Source organism: Ananas comosus, unplaced genomic scaffold (assembly GCF_001540865.1).
Source record: "Ananas comosus cultivar F153 unplaced genomic scaffold, ASM154086v1, whole genome shotgun sequence".
Taxonomy (NCBI): domain Eukaryota; kingdom Viridiplantae; phylum Streptophyta; class Magnoliopsida; order Poales; family Bromeliaceae; genus Ananas; species Ananas comosus.
Window position 1 is genome coordinate 20,242 of NW_017893341.1, and position 18,356 is coordinate 38,597.

Consider the following 18,356-nt stretch of genomic DNA (forward strand, 5'->3'; position numbering starts at 1 on the left):
GCCTATTCGCCACATTTGGCGTCAGTAGAGGCCTAGAGGGTTTTCGTTTTTTTCACTTTTCAGAACAAAAAATAGCAAAGTAATTTTAAGGCTTCATATTTGAGATCTCCAGTACCATAGTCAAATGCGCTATGTATAGTTTGTATACTGGGTAGTAACTAATTTTTATAGCACGTTTGGCTTAGCTTTTTTTAAAAAAATTAACCTTTTTTTTCTCAAAAAGTAAAACTAAAACTTTTAACAAATTTAAAACTTAAAACTTTTGGCTATAGCAGAAACTTACAATTACTATTGTGAAGTGATACCTACTCACATGAGAGCAAGTAAGCTCATTCATTTTTTAGTCAACTCAAGCTAACCAGCTCAATTGAGAGATTTTTGAACAAGATTACTACAACTCATAAGATCTATTTTTTTCTTTTGCCACTTGCGCTAAGTACAGCCGATAACTCGTAAGATCTTTGATCAGATATAAATTTGCTTTGGCTCCATTCTATAGATAGAACACATTAGTATAGTAAAAGAAGATAATATTTTGTTCACATGAAAAATTCCAATTGTAACGGTCAATTATTGTTTCTATTTCATGGATATTATACAACAGCTAAACCAAATAAGTCAAACAGTTAGAACAAAAAGCCTTAAACCAGCAAATGATATCTCAAAGATACATTAACTGAGAAGAAATGTGCATTGCCGAGTTTCTCGTGAAATTTTTTACTTGAGATGTATGTTAGAATTTCATCTATTGCAGCTTTTCTATGCAGTAGTGAGTAAGGTGCTCCTTCCACAAGCTGTTCTCTAGGTACCTCTCATAAAAATCTACCTCTCCCTGTGCTTTAACTGAGATCGCGGCCATGCTTCGAGTTCCATACCGACCCTAAAAGATCACTCTTAGCTTAGTTCTAGATACTGAAGGAGATCACTTAAAAAAAAACAGAAAGAAAGAAAGAAAGAAAAGAGATACTGAAAGAGAATCTACTCACCACCTTCGTGTCAGTGTCGATAAATATAGAACTTAGGTCGTATTCCCACTCGGGATCGCAACCGGTTTGCGGCAACATGGACCAATCAGCTTTTGCAGTGTCTTCCATCAATTCGTGAACCATCTGGCTCAGAGGGATTTCTTCTCCCCCATTCCTTCTGACAGATTCGTCGAAGTTCTTACTCAAGCGTTGCGCCTGCAAAATTTAAGGACTTGCGAATTGAATGGAGTATAAGAGATGAGAGATTACTTCTTCAATCTTTCATTATCTAACTGTTCATGATGCAAGCAAGTAGGAACAGCAGCATTACACATAAATAGCAGACTAACAGCACAAAGCAAAAAAGAAGTTGAGTGGATACAATAACAATGGATGAATTATGCCGCTTCGCGGAACAAAAAACAAGATTTTGCATTTGTATATGAATGAAATTTTCACTTGAACCAAGTGACAATTCATGCTATTGCGTTACTTTTCTTCATATTATAAAACAATAGATTATTCAACACGTGAAAATGATTACTCAGTTGCTTGCCATACTTTCAAAATAAGTTTGGTATTGCCAAAACAGGATAAGCATAATGAGGGCATACATGTTTTTGTTATACATCCTCCTTATATTACTTAGAGACAAAGGAAGAGAAAATGCAATAACCAAAGCTAACTGATAATCCTATCATCTGTCATGTTTGTATGTTTACTAGGTTATTTTCTAAATGGCGGAAATGTATTACGAACAGAATATGTATCGGGATCTGCATTTGCAGTATATGAATCTGCAATTGGAGATGTTACTGTGAAGGAACTGCAATTAGAGGCATTATTATGCAGTAATTGCTTAATCCAAAAGATATAAAAAACAAAGCGATAAGATCGAGAATAATAACAATGCATGCAAGACCATTCTCGACGTTAAGCTCAGATTATCGGCTATTATCGCCAACCTTGGGCCAAGGAGTGTCCAAATTTGCATTTGAAAGCACGTGAAGACCAGGAGGAACCACTCGAATCACCGGCTCTCCCTTCGGCCTGTTGGAAATGTAAACCATGGTTTTCGCGTGCACGTCAGCCAATACCAGGTTAAATCCATTGTACTCATCAGCTTCCTTGGCTATTTCCGCCGCACAATCCAACGGGCTCTGATTGTTCTGCATTCAACCAAAATATCTGATTGTCGGGTAAATACAAAGTTTGAGACAGAACACAAATCTAACACTGCATGCTATCAGATGCGAAGACATTCTTTTGCAGATTGCAAGTAAAACAAATCGCAGCATACTAAATTCAAACACTCGTTCGGATTTGAAATGGAATTAATTCAAGCGACTGCGGAACTCGGGTCGAATTCGAAACCTCTTTTCTGAAAGAACTGCTACTGCACTGATTCCTGATGTTTACTTTCCTGTTCTCACTCTCACAATTAGAAGGTTACTTTTTGGCAAAAGATCAGATCATGCTTATACTTCTCAAAATGCATCCAAATCAACAAGAAGGAAATTACAAAGAAGAACAGTTTATCAGAACAGCAATCCTGATGAAAAATTAACTGAAAAAGAAAAGGGCAAAAATTAATGGAGCAGTGAGTTCATAAGAAGCACCTGCAGAAACCTAAGAGGCAAAACCCCTCTTGATTTTGCAACAGGGAGAGGGCCAGGCTCCCTAAAATTAGTAAGAAAAGCGAATCTCCCATCTCTTGTGCAACCCAACCATGTACCCCCGGCCAATTCATCTCTCCCTCCGAGTATCATCTTCCGATCCCCTTCACCCCACCACTCCACTGGCTTCGTAGGCCTTCGATCCCATCCAAATTAAACCAAAAAAACAACACCAAAAACGCCAAATTCGTCAAAAATAATGGCCCGAACTGGGAAATTAACAAATATCGGCATGGAAATGTTCGAATTTGAGAGGAAAAGATGGGAAATTTTGGGATTTAAGTGGAGTTTGCGCGTGCCTTGTGTGGTATTCGTCCCGATTTAAGAGGAGGAGGAGTTTGGTAAACGGGGTGAGATTGCCAAATCCATGTAGCTATACACATTGTGCCCTTCTCTTGTTTCTCCCCTGTCGCGTTCCCCCTTGTTCCCCACTCTCGTGTGCAAACTATATACAAGCGTCGAGGAGCTACGCTCATCTTGCGTGTTTGATTTGGATTTTGGGTTACCAACAAATTTTTTAAAAAAAAATTGTAGAGATATTATTTAAATTATAAATCATTTTAAGTGAATTATTTATTTTTTTAATATTTTAATTTTATTATTTATTTGATTTAACGCTTCGTTCGGAATTGAGAAAAATATTACGTTATGTGCGGTAAAAAAGTATGATAGAAAAATTATTTTATTTATTTCCGTACGTGATATTGCGTCCCGTACGGTTTCCACCGGAAGAATGCAGAAGTATTTTTCTATATGCTTTTACCCAAACTCCATTTTATCTGATAGCGTTAAATTAGTGTTAAATGACCCTCAATACCACTCTATCAATGATACTTTAATTTAAAATTTTAATAATGTCATTTACTTTAACATATTTAATTAATATATTTTATATAATTTTCTTTAATTATAAATTAATTAAAATAACCGGTTGGCGTAAATTTTGAAGTTAAATTGCTATTGGCAGGACTCAAATCAAATAAATTAAAAAAATTAAATAGTAAAATTAAAATTTTAAAATACATTTTATATAATTCTCATAATTATAAATTAATTAAAGTAATCTCTTAGTGTACAATTTTAAAGTAAAAATATTGTTAACTGGACTCAAATAAATTAATCAAAGTGAGCTCTTAGTGTAAATTTTGAAATCAAAATATTATTAACTCACTCCAAATCAAATAAATTAAAAGAATTGAATAGTATAATTATAATTTTGAAAGATTAAACAATTGATTCAGAAATGATCCATAGATACTTCTAATGAGTTTGTAATATTTTTACCCCCCAAAAAAAAGAAGGGCCATTGTGGCTACTTGGGTAAAATTGCACTGTAGCCCCTGAGCTTTCAATTATTATTGTTGTATTCTCGAAACTTAAGACTAAGACAATTGTTTCTAATTTATAAATATATATGCACATTATAAATTTGTCGGGCCCTACATTTATTTTATGCAGTCAATCAAGCTACACAAAAAAATTGCAATTCATTTAGTTTTAGTATAGAAATATTAAATAAAAGATAAAAATATTTAGAGGCGTGCCGCGCCTATATGCAGATGCACTAGACGCAAGTAATATTTCTTTTGCATAGTACAAAAAGAATAAAATCTCAAATGAATCCTTGTGCAGTGTGGGGGCCAATTAAAGGAGCTTTTGCGGCTATTTGATTTTCCGAAAAAAAAAAAAAAATCAATGAGAAGTACTTTAGATTCTAGGGCATGTTTGGGTGCGCCAAACTTCGAAATACTTTCGTTTAGTAATGATGGAAAATTTGACTTACAAACTGTATATTTGTATAGTATGTGAAAAGTTATGGCCAATTTAAGTTTAGAGATAAATTTCAATTTCACACTTGGGCGCGAAGTCGAGTTCGCGTAACTCTCAAAATTTTATGTGGAGGATGCCTTTAGATAATGTTTGGCTCGGGAACAAGGAGGAATAAATTTTTTTTCCTTCCTTTGTTTCCAAACGTGATGTTTGGTACCCGAAAATAGTAATTTCAGGATTTCAAGAACAAACTGGTTTAAGAATAGAATTGTTGTTCCATCTTTTTACTGAAATTGTTGTTCCTTGATAAGAACAATATTAATTAAAATTAAAATTTAATTTTAATGATAGTAAATTATTAATTAATCTAATTAATATATTTAAATTATTATTTATTACTTTAATAATTAAATTATTTATTTATTTATTATTTATAATTAATTAATAATAATTAATAATATTTACTATTATTTATTAATAATTATTAATAATTATTATCCTTAATAATTAGATAATCGATAGTGTTATTAATTTATTATTTATAATTAATTATTAATAATTATTAATAATTATTATTCTTAATAATTAGATAATCGATATTATTATTAATTTATTATTTATAATTAATTATTAATAATTAGATAATTATTATTATTAATTTATTACTACTAATTAATTATTAATAATAATTATTATTTATTAATAAATAATAATAATTATTATTATTAATAATTAGATAATCGATATTATTATTCATAAAAATTAGATAATCGATATTGCTATTAATTTATTATTAATAATTAATCAATAATAATAATTAATAATAATAATTTTTTATTAATAATTATCAATTATTATTATTATTAATTAGATATTCAATATTATTAATTTATTATTTATAATTAATTATTAATAATTATTAATACTCATTATTATTTATAATTAATTATTAATAATTAATTTATTATTTATTTTTAAGTAATATTTTGATGTTAATTAATTACATAATATAATTTTAATTTCAAATTATAACTCTTAATCCTCTTGTTCCAATCTAACTATCCAAACACTATTTACCTTATTCTTAAAAATCATTCAATTTTCATCCAAACGCAAAATTGGTTTAGTTCTTGCTTATACCTGAACTTATACCTATCCCTGGAACTAGCAGTTCCTACTCATATCCGAACCAAACACAGCCTTAATGAATACACTTCATTGCCATTGATTTGCTAGCTCGTAGGTATTAATATATTAACAATCTACAAAGACAATACTAAGCTATTTGTAGTAAATTGTTCGGTAATATTCTATAATCTCATGTTTGATTCAAATGCATGAAGTAAATATATATATATATTGATATATTTACAGAGAATTACTACATTCCTATTTCTGAGAATATAACGGTTGCACACATTTTATCATTTCGAATCTTGAACTCAAACGTGGAAGTTCAAATACGATCCTAGGTGATAAATGAAAAATTTATGTTACCGCAATTATTTTTTAATTCCTATCATAAGTTATTTAATGAGAAATATACTGTAACTTATTTAAGGCGGAGTACTTTTGGGGTCATTGATAAAGTATAATTAATAGCAAATAAATTCTCATCCAATTTGATAGGAAAATCATTTGTGTTACGAGAATTGCACCAAACCCTTTTAAATAACTTGAATTCTCATTAAGCAATTGTACCAAACGATAGAATTAGAAGAATTAAAATTCTAATTATTTAAAATTCCAGGATTTGAAACAACCAAACAGGGCGTCTGTTTTAATTGACTGATAATTCATTTTGGTTTTGATTTTATATTAATTAAAGATAAGCATTAATTTGATTACAATTCGTGTAATATAAAGCAAACCAAATCAAACCATACCAACATTTTTTTTTTATAAAAAAAGAAAATTTGATTTTAAATTACTCACGTCTCATTAATCCGAGATAATAATAATTTCCCAAGGAGCCCCAAAGCCACACGATCCATGGGCCCTCATTTAGTAGCATTTGTTAGTACTCTCGCCCACGCACGAAACCACCTCATATAGGGACACAGAGAAGTGGGACCCACTCAACTGAATCTCACGTGCGAAGCAAGCGTGTTACATATTTCGAATAGGGCTCTGACAAGCGGGTCCCACCGCCCCCCGTCACGTGCGAGGCCCCTTCCAAAAAGTCGCGCAACGCACTCTCGCCCTTGTGCGGGGGGGAAAGAGGAAAAAAAAAAAAGAAAAAAAAATCGGAATAATTCCCAAAAATCGCCCTTGTTTCTAGAGAGAGAGAGAGAGAGGAGAGAGAGAGAGAGAGAGAAGGGGCTCGGGGACTCCGACCGCGATGGGCAACTCCAAACCAGTGGAGAAGAAGAGGAAAAGAAGGGGCGCCCCTCCTCCTCGACATCCAAAAGGCGGAGCCTCCGCCTCCAGAAGCAGCAGCACCAGCAAGAGCAACACAAGCGAAACCCTAACCCTAATCCTAACCTAGCCCTAGTCCTAGCCTAACCCTACACCACTAACCCCTACTCCGCTTCCCCACCCCTCCTCCTCCTCCGGCCGGCCGCCGCCACCGCCGGAAGCCCATAACCCGACCCCCCGACGCCCCGATCCGGGCGCCGCCGACGACCACGAGGAGACGAACGACGAGGCGGGATCCAGCGGGAAGCGCCGCGAGAAAGAAGCTGAAGCTCGTCCTGCGCCTCCCCACAGCCGCATCCGCCCCAATTCCGCCCCCTCCGGCTCCGATTCCGACCCCGGGAGCTCCCTCCGCAAGCGCAAGACCCCGGGCGAGGGAGATCGCGACAAGGTTCGCAGAATACCCCGCCATTAATTGCCCAATTTATTACCTTTCCTTCTTAATTCGGGACTCCCTCTTTCCTTTGACGTGGGGGGACGCGGAGATCCGCGGGGCCTGTAGCGGATCTAGTTACTCGCGCCGCCCTCCAGAATCTAGGGCTTTTTTTTTTTTTTTTCCTTTTTCCTGGTTTAAAAAAACTGGGTCTTTGTACGGTTCCTCCCACGGATCGGGAATCTACGCGAAGCGGTGGGATTTGCTCCTCGAATTTCGTCCTATTGTTGGACATTTTCTCCTGGGTTTCGGCGACTGGGGAATGGTTTGAGATTTGACTAGGTCAACTCCAACAGTCGTTTCTTGAAGCCCAAAGTGCGATTCCTATGCAGCGTTGAACATTTTTCTAGTTTATTCATTACTTCGATTTGGGTTCCTTTTAAAGGTGCTTCATTTATTGGGGGAAAAGTAAAACCTAGCTGCTGTGGGGAGGAAAAAAAGTTTATATTTGTCTTCTTCCTTCTCCTTTTACTCTGCTCAATATTTTTTAATCATTTGAAGTACCCAAATTTCACCTCCTATTTAGGGGTTTCTGTTTCTTTTTCCTCTGGTTTTGGGTATTAACTTTTCTTTTTGACAAATTTCAGGGAGAAAGGCACAGTTTGTCGAAAGAGATAGATTCTCATCAAGGTTAGTGATTTATGCATTAAATTGGAGAGGCAACTAGTAATAAAGTTTTTAGTGGATACTATTATCTGATTTGCATGTGATATGAACAGATGATCCATCAAATTCCGGGCCCACAACACCCCTTCCAGACAAAGAGCTGTTGTTTTTCGTACTTGATAGGCTCCAGAAGTGAGTGGTGCACTCTCTTTTTCAAAATCTTATTTGTGGCGGCCTTTTTCTTAATATTCATTTATCTTGTTCTTCCGGCTGGTTATATCTCCTTGTTTCAATTCAGGAAAGATACATACGGTGTCTTCTCAGAGGCCGTCGATCCTGAGGAGGTCCTTATTTCAAACTTGTAGTCATATCTTCTTCTTCTTCTTCTTCTTCTTGTGCTTTTTAATATTGACAGGTTATCTTTATAACGTTAAATGGTCTAAGAGAGGTCCTGTTTTGCTAAAGGCTTTATATTTATGCATATGCAGCTTCCGGATTACCACGACATTATTAAGCACCCAATGGACTTTGGGACGGTACGAAAGAAGTTGTCAAGCGGAGCATATAAAAATTTGGAGCAGTTCGAGGTTGGTCGCGAGTGCTCTAGCATCAAATAAATTGATCTCTGCAATCCGTGTTATCATGTTTGGAACTGCATGTCACTTGTCTCTCATTATATCACGTTTTAGATCTAAACTTGAAATTCTCGTGATTTTTTGATAAACTTGTTGCTGTCACTGGGTTTTATCTGGAGACTTTCTTTTATTTATTCTCTTATTTCATCAAGTCATTTATATTTCTTTGATCAGAGTAAATTGGAGCTCATATATTCATTGAGAGTAAGATATAAATGCTTTATGTTGATCTGACAAAATAGTACAGATGAGGTTACCTGGGGATAGAGAAGAAAGTGGATCCTCTTTTCGCGTTCCTGTATTTACATGGCATTGATTCTGAGGATGCAAAAATTGCCTTAGTTGAAAGAGCTCATGATGCCTGAAGATGTATAAACTAAATTGCTGAAGGGAAGTAGAGACTCTTTTGCTGGCATTCTGTATGTCACCATAGTTAGCTTGGATGCTTTTGAGTGTCCTATTATGATGTTTGTTTCCTTCTCAAGTGCGTTTAATTTTTTATAGTCTTTTTCTATTTTACTCTTGTGATGCGTGCATATGCCTGGGGAAACCTTTTGATGCTATCTTTAGGCTTAGTGAAAGATGCTTATTGTAATTTTTGAATAAAAAATATGACGGTGACAATTACTTGTATGGGATTAAAGTTTAGCCATATATATTGACAGTTAGAGTAGTTTTTCCTTTGCTTGACATCTTGGGTTCATGATATTTATTCTGTTATATATATTTGCAGAAGGACATCTTTTTGATTAGCTCGAATGCCATGCAGTACAATGCACCGGACACCATATACTATCGGCAGGTATTAACCATGTACCAGATTAATAGTTATGTCCATTTAACTTTTAATCAGCTTAAAATGTCTGTACTCTTTTTGGAGGGTAAAATGTATGGACTGTCCCTTTCTATTATAATGTTGCCAAATCAGTCCATGAAACTTTTTACTTGCATGCTCACTCTTCTCTTACACTGCAGTTGCATTCCAGCCATTATAAAAGTCTCTGATTGCCCTGTCTAATGACTTATTACAGAGTAATCATAGCAGTGTTATGAGGTCATTTATTGGAAATGAGAAATTTCAAGGGCTAAAGTTTTTTAGTCAAAATGTTCAAGGACTAAGTTGCAATGCCCTGATAATGCAGGGACTATTTGAACACTTTTGCCCTCTTGTTTTCCTTCATTCATTTGAACTCATGGTTAATCCTGTGATAGGCACGGTCTATACAAGAACTTGCTAAAAAGAATTTCGAGAACTTGAGACAAGAAAGCGATGCAGATGAACCGGAACCTAAGACAGTGCCAAAGAGAGGCCGACCTCCCAATAAGAACAAGAAAACAGTTGGAAAAGCATCGGAGGGTGCTGGTTTGGATTTTTCATCCGATGCAGCACTTTCGAATGCCGTGGGCAATAATCAGCGGTCTATTTCGGATTATGACATGTCAAGAAAAGGACCAGGGGTAGACAAGCCTGGAAACAGGGAATTGTTTACGGGGGCTTCTCATGGTCTTCGTGATACTGAGACATTTAGTTGGCTTAGCAATCAGAAAGCTGAAAAAAATGAAGAATTTTTAGGTTTGTGGCTGTAAAATGTTTCACATAGGGTAGCCTACAGCTTCAGTCTTTAGCTTTTGTTACTGGTCCTGATTTCTTAAAAGCTTAACTGTGATTTTTATATTGGCAGGGTCTGCTGTGAAAGGGGTTGCAACAAAGTGGGGTAAGAAACCTACTGTTATAGATGAGAATCGTCGGAACACGTATAGACAGCCTCAGCTGTCTACCAGTGTACACGAGCTTCCTGTGCTGGCCACCTTTGATGGGGAGAGGAAGCAGCTGGTGCCAGTAAGTATTTGCTGAATTCTATCTAATTTTGTTCTTCTTTTGTCATTGTCTTTTCTTGGAAAAGAAAGGGATGATTTGGTTGATTTCATGCAACAACTTATACATGCACAACCAACCAATAAGACATAGCGGACTTGTTAAATCTAGTTGATAATGATGCATGTACTCTGAGACATGCACCGGCAAACTATCTATATCTGGCTACTGTAGTATATTATGCATTTATTTTCAAGTGACATTGCTTAGTGAATGAAAATGTTTTGGCGTTACAGCCAGATATCTGCAGACTCAAGTTTTAAGCCACTTCATGCAATAGTACTGAAAGCTAACTATATGCAAATAATCCCTCTTAACAAACCCTTTGTCGGACGATAACTGGATATCAAATCAAGACATGATTTTTAATTGACATATTAGATATTAGTAATTTTCTTTTCTTCCCCAACATTGGTTGGTTGAAAAATCAGATCTATTTATCTTTCTTTCGCAGTCAATTTCAGATTGATGTTTGGGCAAATATCTAACCATTGTATTTGAAGTTCTTGTTAGTTCTGCGAAATTTAATGAACCAAATCGTGGTATTGAATCACAGAAGTATGGAATTGGCTGTAATCCCATGATGCTATACGCCATGATAGATATCAAAGTTTCTCTTTTCCTTTTTTTTTTTTCCCCCCTCGGGTACTTGGCTACATAGGCATTCGTATTCCCTGATAAAACCTGACATCTTCTGTCCGATTCAATATTGTTTTCTTTTACAATTGCAGCCTCCGGGAAAAAGAACATATTGGCATTTAGTTTTAGTACTCAAATTTCTTTATTGTACTTGTACATATCATGATGGTGATTGTTATTTTTCCAAAAAAAAAAAAAAAAAGGTGGGTCTTCATGTGGAGTGTGCATACGCAAGGAGCTTGGCTAGATTTGCTGCAACCTTCGGCCCCATTGGATGGTCCATCGCTGCAAAAAAGATAGAACGTGTTTTACCTCCAGGGACCAACTATGGCCGTGGATGGGTTGGAGACAGGGAACCTACACAACAGTCTCAGACACCTCTCCTCTCAACTTCTTGCCACCCATCCCCTCAACTGAAAACCTCTTCATGCCCCACAATATCCAGAACCGATGAACTTTCACAACTGTTCCAACGACAGGAACCTTCTTCAACGCTTAAAACCGTCAGCGAAGAGCAGTTGAATAGGACTCCGCCTGCTGCTTCCACGTCTGGTAGATCCTCGGAATTTGCGGGCAGTGCAGAGGCCACGAAGATACCTAATTATGGAAATGGGACGAGCGTATCAACTGGTGTTGGTGATAATAATATCCAAGCCAAGGCGTCGCTTCGCACCATCAACGGCTTCAATCCTGCTCTTCAATATAACAATAATATGCCTCAACAGCTCGGGATTAGAAAGATGGTCGGGCCTGCGAGGTCCTTTGGCTCAGAATTGCAAATGACGCATGCTCAGGCACTAAGCATGGTTTCCAGAAGCGGAAACAACGGGATTGTTCACAGTCAAAAGCAGATGCACCAGTTAGAGACGGAGAGAGCAAAGTCGGTAGGGAATGCAACAAACAGTAGCGCGGATGATCCACGGGGCCCGTGGCGGGGGCCGTCGCTGCAGCCGAAGCCTGAGTCTGTTCCTCCCGACCTGAATGTCGGGTTCCAGTCACCGGGATCGCCGGGTTCAGGTGTAGTAGTGGATTCAAAGCAGCCCGATTTAGCCTTGCAACTTTGAAGGAATAGTTTTTATTCTTCAGATTTTACTCGGTTAGCATTGAAGAGGAAGAACCATGGTGCTGGAATTAGCCGCAGTTGCGCGAAGTGGTGGACAAGGAATTGAAAATTTGAGATCTTTAGGCGGGCGAGGAATTGAGAACTTGTGATAATCAGGTGGGTACTTATATGTATTAGGACACCAGCACTATGTTGTAACAAGGGCAAGGGTGGCGGGTGTACAGATTAATTTATGTGTTAGACATCATTATCTTCAGAGGAGCAAACAAGGTGAGCCCATTTGTAACATTGGGGTGGGTGGTTAATGAGTTACCCCACCCATTTATTATTTTAGCTGTGCGCTTTTATCCATTTCTCAAACAAACGCAGAAGCACTGTATCTTCCTTCTACTATGTAAAGCAGTCCGAGAGTCCCAGAAAAGTCTCTTGATTGATGTCTAAATGCATGCCTCCTCTCAACTTCTCGTTACAACAACAACGACAATTTGTTACCAGTATGAAGATCAAATCGTCTTTCGATACACTCATTTTTTCTTGTTTAACATATTTTTGCTTTTAGTTACCGCATGTGCAGTTCCAACTCCAAAAGATTAAGCTTTAATCACTCAAAATTTTTCTTCCACTGCAAAGCGAAAAAATTTTAGGTAAATAACTTTTATTTTAACGGAGAATTTAGCGCAAATTTTCGGTCTTAGATGAAGTGGTTGTGTCTCTATCCCTTCTCTCTCAATAATCCTTAAACCACCGGGGAACGAAACGACCTTATTACCCCACGCTTGTTGACTCCACCAGAGCCATGAGGCAAGAATTGAACTGTGGGACCTACCAAAATACAGAATCAATTTAATGCTTTCCCAACTCTTCTTACTCCAACTATGGTAATTTACCTCTTTTTAACTTTAATATTTACCTAATAATTTTTTATTCTTATTTTATTTAATCTTTTATCAAACAATTTGTTGATGCACCCAAAAAATTGCCGAGTGTTTGATGCTTGTATAAGCATGGTTTGATGCTGACATAGAAAATTCTATCTGAAAAAACTGATAGATATTGATACTTAATTACCAAAATTAAGAAATAGTGAGTTAATATAACAACTCAGTAAAAGTAGATGAAAAGTAATGCAATTAAACATCTTTTTCTTTAACAACTACCGAGTGGCTAGCATTTATTATTGCTGTCCTTAAGGTTAGAATTCAATTATTATTTTTTGTGTTTTATAGAAATATACTGATACAGACTATTTTGGATATAATAATGTAATTTCATATAATTTAATATACATTAGAGCGAAAACATTGTGAATTCGAATTTTACAAAATTTTTTAGTGTATTATTTAAAACTCATAAAAATTTAGAGTGAAACATAAATATATTTTAAAAAATTGTTCTCTTTCTCTAGAGGAAAAAGTAGTACTTTTTAGCAACAAACAAAAGCAGCTACTCCCAGGGTAGGCGAATGATTCCAAAAAGAGAAGCAGCACTTGGCACTCAACCCTACTCTTCTCTCTGAAGACTTAACAAATAATTAAGTTAAAAAATAGCAAAAAATTTGGTGGTTGGTATCTGAGACCCAAGTTCGAATTCTAGTTGATTCACATTTTTAGTTAAGTTTATTTCTAAATGAAATAAACGAGTCGGGTAATGTGCTACCTATCTCTCTCTCAAAAAAAAAAACAAATAATTAAGTTAAGTTGGCATTCCAAAGCGAAGAGAGAGAGAGAGAGAGAGAGAGAGAGAGAGAGGACAAAACTCCTCCAACGAACTCCCTACCTTAAGCTAATATTCCTTCACACATTTGGTGCTCCCCTTGCTGGAAATTGCCCAATTTACTCCCCTCGGTTTCTTTGGGCGGTTCTTGATCTGTTCCTTGTGGATGAATCTCAGCCGTTCGATTTTGGGTGCCCTTTTTTTGTGATATATACTGGTGGGTCAAAATTTTGGCTTGCTTGTGTGTCAGTTAAGACACTTTTCTTTTTATTATTATTATTATTATGTTTTTTTGGAGGAAATGAATTGGAGTCTAATAAGATGATGGTCAAACGTGAGGAGAGCTCCTTCAATGGATTTGACGTAATAATGAGAAGGAGAGATTTAAATAATTTTCTTTGCGAGTAGTGGTTGCCTCATAGTTATTTTATATTATAATATAATAGATAATAATTAGAAAAAAAATTATTTTTATATTTTTTCTATTGGAATCTTGATTGTATTTCACATGGTGCTAGTAAGTTGGTTTGAAATATTATATATTATATATATATATAATATATGAGAGAAGAGAGTTGAGCTAGGATATTTTACAAGTATCACGCAGTGGTGCTATTAGATTTTTAGCATATTGGATCTACTTCTTGATTACTAATAGTTTGGATCAAACACTATTATCTACCATACTATAACCTACACATTCCAGTCATCATTCATCTCATAGTTTCTATCCAAGGGCTAAAACCATAAAGCACCACCCCATGTATACTTGTAAAGTATTTTAGCTCCACTCATATATATATTATATATATATATTATAAATATAGTTACTGTTATTGAAAAATGATTATATATATAAGAATAATATAGAAGAATTACAATGTTTTCCTCAAAAGATTCTTTTTGTTAAAGTTACTTTTAAGTGCAACTTTCACATTCCTGTATAACCTGGTTCTGGAGGATCCAGGTTTGTGACAACCGAACTTAAAATTTCTCAACTACAATTCTAGAGTTAGAGCATTAAATTAAAGATGGTAAGCATAAACATCAACTTAACTATAAAAAAAAAAAAAAAAAATCCTCATAGGAATCTCCCCAACCTCTCAACCCTCCACATCACACTCTCTTAATTACCACAATTTACCATCCATTCTCCCCATCCTGATCTAATCCTTTCTTTATTCAGGTGTACCACTCTCCACTCTCTCCAACTTAGGGGGCAATAAATCAATCCCCTTTCCTCTCATTGTAGAATATGCTGATCAGTAAGATGTTCTTCGCGGCGATTTCAGTACTCATCTTTGCATGTTGATAAAAATTCAAAATCTTATTGTCGCGCGAATTTGCGCTTCGATGTGAGTGATGCTTGAGTTGCTAATGCTAGATATATATATATAGCTCTTATTCATTATTTACATGATTTTGTATTTTTTGAAAAATTTGATTTTGAAGCTGATGAACATTGATTCAGAGGGTATTCCACATTCTATGGAACCTGAAGCACCTTTAAATGAAACCCACCAAAGTGCCTCTGGTAACTTCTTTTTTTTTTTCTTTTTTTTTTCTATTGATGAACTCTTTTATTACAATTGTTTACTTAGTTAATTTTCATCATATGTAATTGAATTGAATTATGTAGAAATTGAAATGCCCATCAAGAAGGGGAGAGCAACAACAAAACATGTAGCCAACATTGCTTTATCCGATATTGTTAAGTACTTCAATCTGCCTATCGTCGAAGCTTCGAGAAATTTGAAGATCGGGCTCACCGTGCTGAAGAGAAAATGCAGAGAATTCGGAATACCTCGCTGGCCTCACCGGAAAATTAAGTCTCTCGACTCTCTCATACATGATCTCCAGGTTACTTTTGCGGACATACTAATTATAAATCCTCGCAAAATTTTCTATTTCCATACATATTATGCAGAAATTTGAATTTTATATATTGTGTGTCCTTCAAAAACTTAATTTGTATAAGTGTGTATATATATATATACACGTACTTTTAGAAACACCTGATCTTGCAATAACAACTTATTTTGTACACCTACCTCTCATGAATTGGCCCAAACATCTAATAAAGATAACGATATGTTCCGAAAAAACTGTATTTATGTAAGATACTTGAGGGACATTTATTTTCAGATATAGTAACGAAGCATAATTTAATCTCACCCTATGTCTTACGGTCATAAGTGTTACAATTGAATGCGTCGTAAATATTATTTTTCAGTGTCCTGAGGCTGTACAGTTTTTTTTTTTTTTTTTTTTTTTTTTCACCATACTCGTCATGTTTTTTTTGTGTATGATTTATCCATACAAGTTGTAATTGGTGTATATGTAGGAGGAGGTTCATCAGCAGGAGAAAGAAAACAAAGTTGCTGCTGTAAAAGCAGTTACTAAGCGGCAACGGATGCTCGAAAGCGAAAAAGAAGCTATTGAGAAGAGCCCTTTCATGGAGTTAGAGAGGGAAACCAAAAGGTTCAGGCAAGATGTTTTCAAAAGAAGACACAGAGCGAAAGATCTAAAGAAGAAATGCCCATGAACTATGATGCGCAAAGGAGAAGAGAAAATTTGTACTTTATATATGATTACAATTCTATCAATGAGTTTCTACATAAATTGTTAGCCTAGTTACCTGAAGCAACTTTGACATACAATATTTAGTTGGCGACAAAAACTTACCTTTAAGGGTCTGCTTGGTTCACAATTTTTAATATTTCAATAATTTTAATACTTTCTGTTAATAACATTCAAAATTATTACATCCAATTTAAATTGGATAGCTATAAAAGGTATTAATGTAGTTGAATTATTATAATTCACTAGGTTGTAGAAATATTAGAATATTATAGAGGAGGAGGTACTCTTATTTTTATTCGTGATGACAATCATTAGTCTGTAGCTATTAATAAGAATATACAGTTTTTTGATAATTTTCGATCTAAGTGACTGATAAATTAGAAACAAACTTGTCATCCAATTATAAAATGTACAATATTTTAAAAATATTATAAATCGTGAACTAAACTGTTATTAATATTATGAGCTCAGACACATGCACATGATTTTGGCAAAGATCCTTAAAAAGTGAAGCACTTGAACCCATAGGCTCATGCAAATGTTTGAAACCTCTTTCCCTATTTAGAAGAAATTAATCAATCATTGGAAGCGCTTATCAATTCTATTACATGTTCTGTGCAAATATATTTTTTATATTCTCCTCTTCTTCTTCTTCTTCTTTTATTATTATTATTATTATTATTATTATTATTATTATTATTATTGGTCCTGTGTACCCCTTAGGCTCTTAAATTGTTGGTACTACCTATGCTTTATGTATAAGGTGCTACATGATCATGGTACTGAGAATAGGGGCACAGGACCCATTCAAACCATGAAAAAAAAATAAATATGAAAAAAAATGATTTTTTACTTGTTTTAATTTCTAGAGAACAATAATTATTCATATTTTTTAATATGATATTAGAATAAAAAATTTTGAGTTTGAGTCTCGTCAAGTTTCTTATTTTATTTGATTTTTTCTGCTAGTTTTTAAAAACCAATAGTTGCCTACCACATTAAAATAATAATTTTCAAAAGTTTTAAGAAAACCTCTCAAGCAAATTGAACTTCTTATCTTTTGTAAGGACGGCGCAATAACTCTTTATCTTTGAAAAAGCAGAATAACAGATTAAATAGAATCAATCGTACCTAGTGTAGTTGACTAAAATCTTTATGATTGATATCCGAAATTTTAAATTTTAAATTTAATTATTTCATATTTTTAACTATATTTATTTTTTTAAAAAAAATAAATAAAGTGAATAATATGTTATTTTTTTTTCTAAAAATTAACAAAAACATGAGTATGGGGGTGAAATAGGGATCATCCTCAGCCCCTCAAGATTCTTGGATACTGATTTTAATTTCTTTGAATAGTACTAAGTAGTTATGGCGTATCCAACATTACCCTTTAAACAATAAATATACGTGTGCTCATACTCTTTAATTCGATTCTAGATATATTCTTTTGTAAAACCATATTGTAATGATAATCCCATGATCAATAATTGCGATTAGGCACCATTAACTACTCACCCAAATTTAATAATAATAGAATAAATAAATGCCTCACAGTCACAGGACATTCCCGTTCAATGCATCTTTTTGACCCTTCCCAGCGTGACCGTGTGAGTCACAGCAAATGCACTCACGTTACTCCCCCCAGTGATCACGAATCGCACCCGTACAACTCCGGGTCCCCACTTAAACTAACCCCGCCCGATCCACTGCATTCCCTAACTCACCAAACACACACACACACACACACACACACTCACACACAAAACTTCGTAAACCGTTGCTGTGATTTCGCGCTTGCTCATTTTAATATATTCTGTGATTTAAAATGTATCATTTTAATATTCTGTGATTTAGTTTTTTTTTTCGTCATTTCTTTTGTTAAATTTTTCGTCAAATTGGTGATAAAGCTAAAACCACTTAGTACGAAAGTAAAAATTTGATAAACTATATGATACTAAAGTGAATATTCGATAAATCAT

General features: G+C 34.9%; 2 protein-coding genes and 1 pseudogene across 3 annotated transcripts; 2 read left to right on the top strand and 1 right to left on the bottom strand.

The window, feature by feature from the left end:
* Nucleotides 1–533: 533 nt before the first annotated feature.
* On the bottom strand, nt 534–3,123 carry LOC109705686 (annotated as a pseudogene).
* Nucleotides 3,124–7,134: 4,011 nt separating this feature from the next.
* Nucleotides 7,135–12,520, top strand: LOC109705695. The gene is made up of 9 exons (XM_020226445.1): nt 7,135–7,217; nt 7,847–7,889; nt 7,979–8,057; nt 8,164–8,209; nt 8,354–8,452; nt 9,234–9,302; nt 9,713–10,073; nt 10,183–10,340; nt 11,219–12,520. The coding sequence occupies exons 5-9, from the start codon at nt 8,387–8,389 to the stop codon at nt 12,077–12,079; spliced, it is 1,515 nt and encodes a 504-aa protein (XP_020082034.1). The 5' UTR covers nt 7,135–7,217; nt 7,847–7,889; nt 7,979–8,057; nt 8,164–8,209; nt 8,354–8,386; the 3' UTR covers nt 12,080–12,520.
* Nucleotides 12,521–14,913: 2,393 nt separating this feature from the next.
* LOC109705701 (protein RKD5-like) lies at nt 14,914–16,400 on the top strand. Of its 2 annotated transcripts, none has more exons than XM_020226450.1 (4): nt 14,914–15,146; nt 15,244–15,325; nt 15,431–15,651; nt 16,136–16,400. In XM_020226450.1, exons 2-4 carry the CDS (start codon nt 15,247–15,249, stop codon nt 16,334–16,336), a joined length of 501 nt encoding a protein of 166 aa, XP_020082039.1. In that variant the 5' UTR covers nt 14,914–15,146; nt 15,244–15,246; the 3' UTR covers nt 16,337–16,400. The 2 variants fall into 2 exon arrangements, with proteins under 2 accessions (XP_020082039.1, XP_020082040.1); XM_020226451.1 differs by having other exon boundaries at nt 15,263–15,325.
* Nucleotides 16,401–18,356: the final 1,956 nt, after the last annotated feature.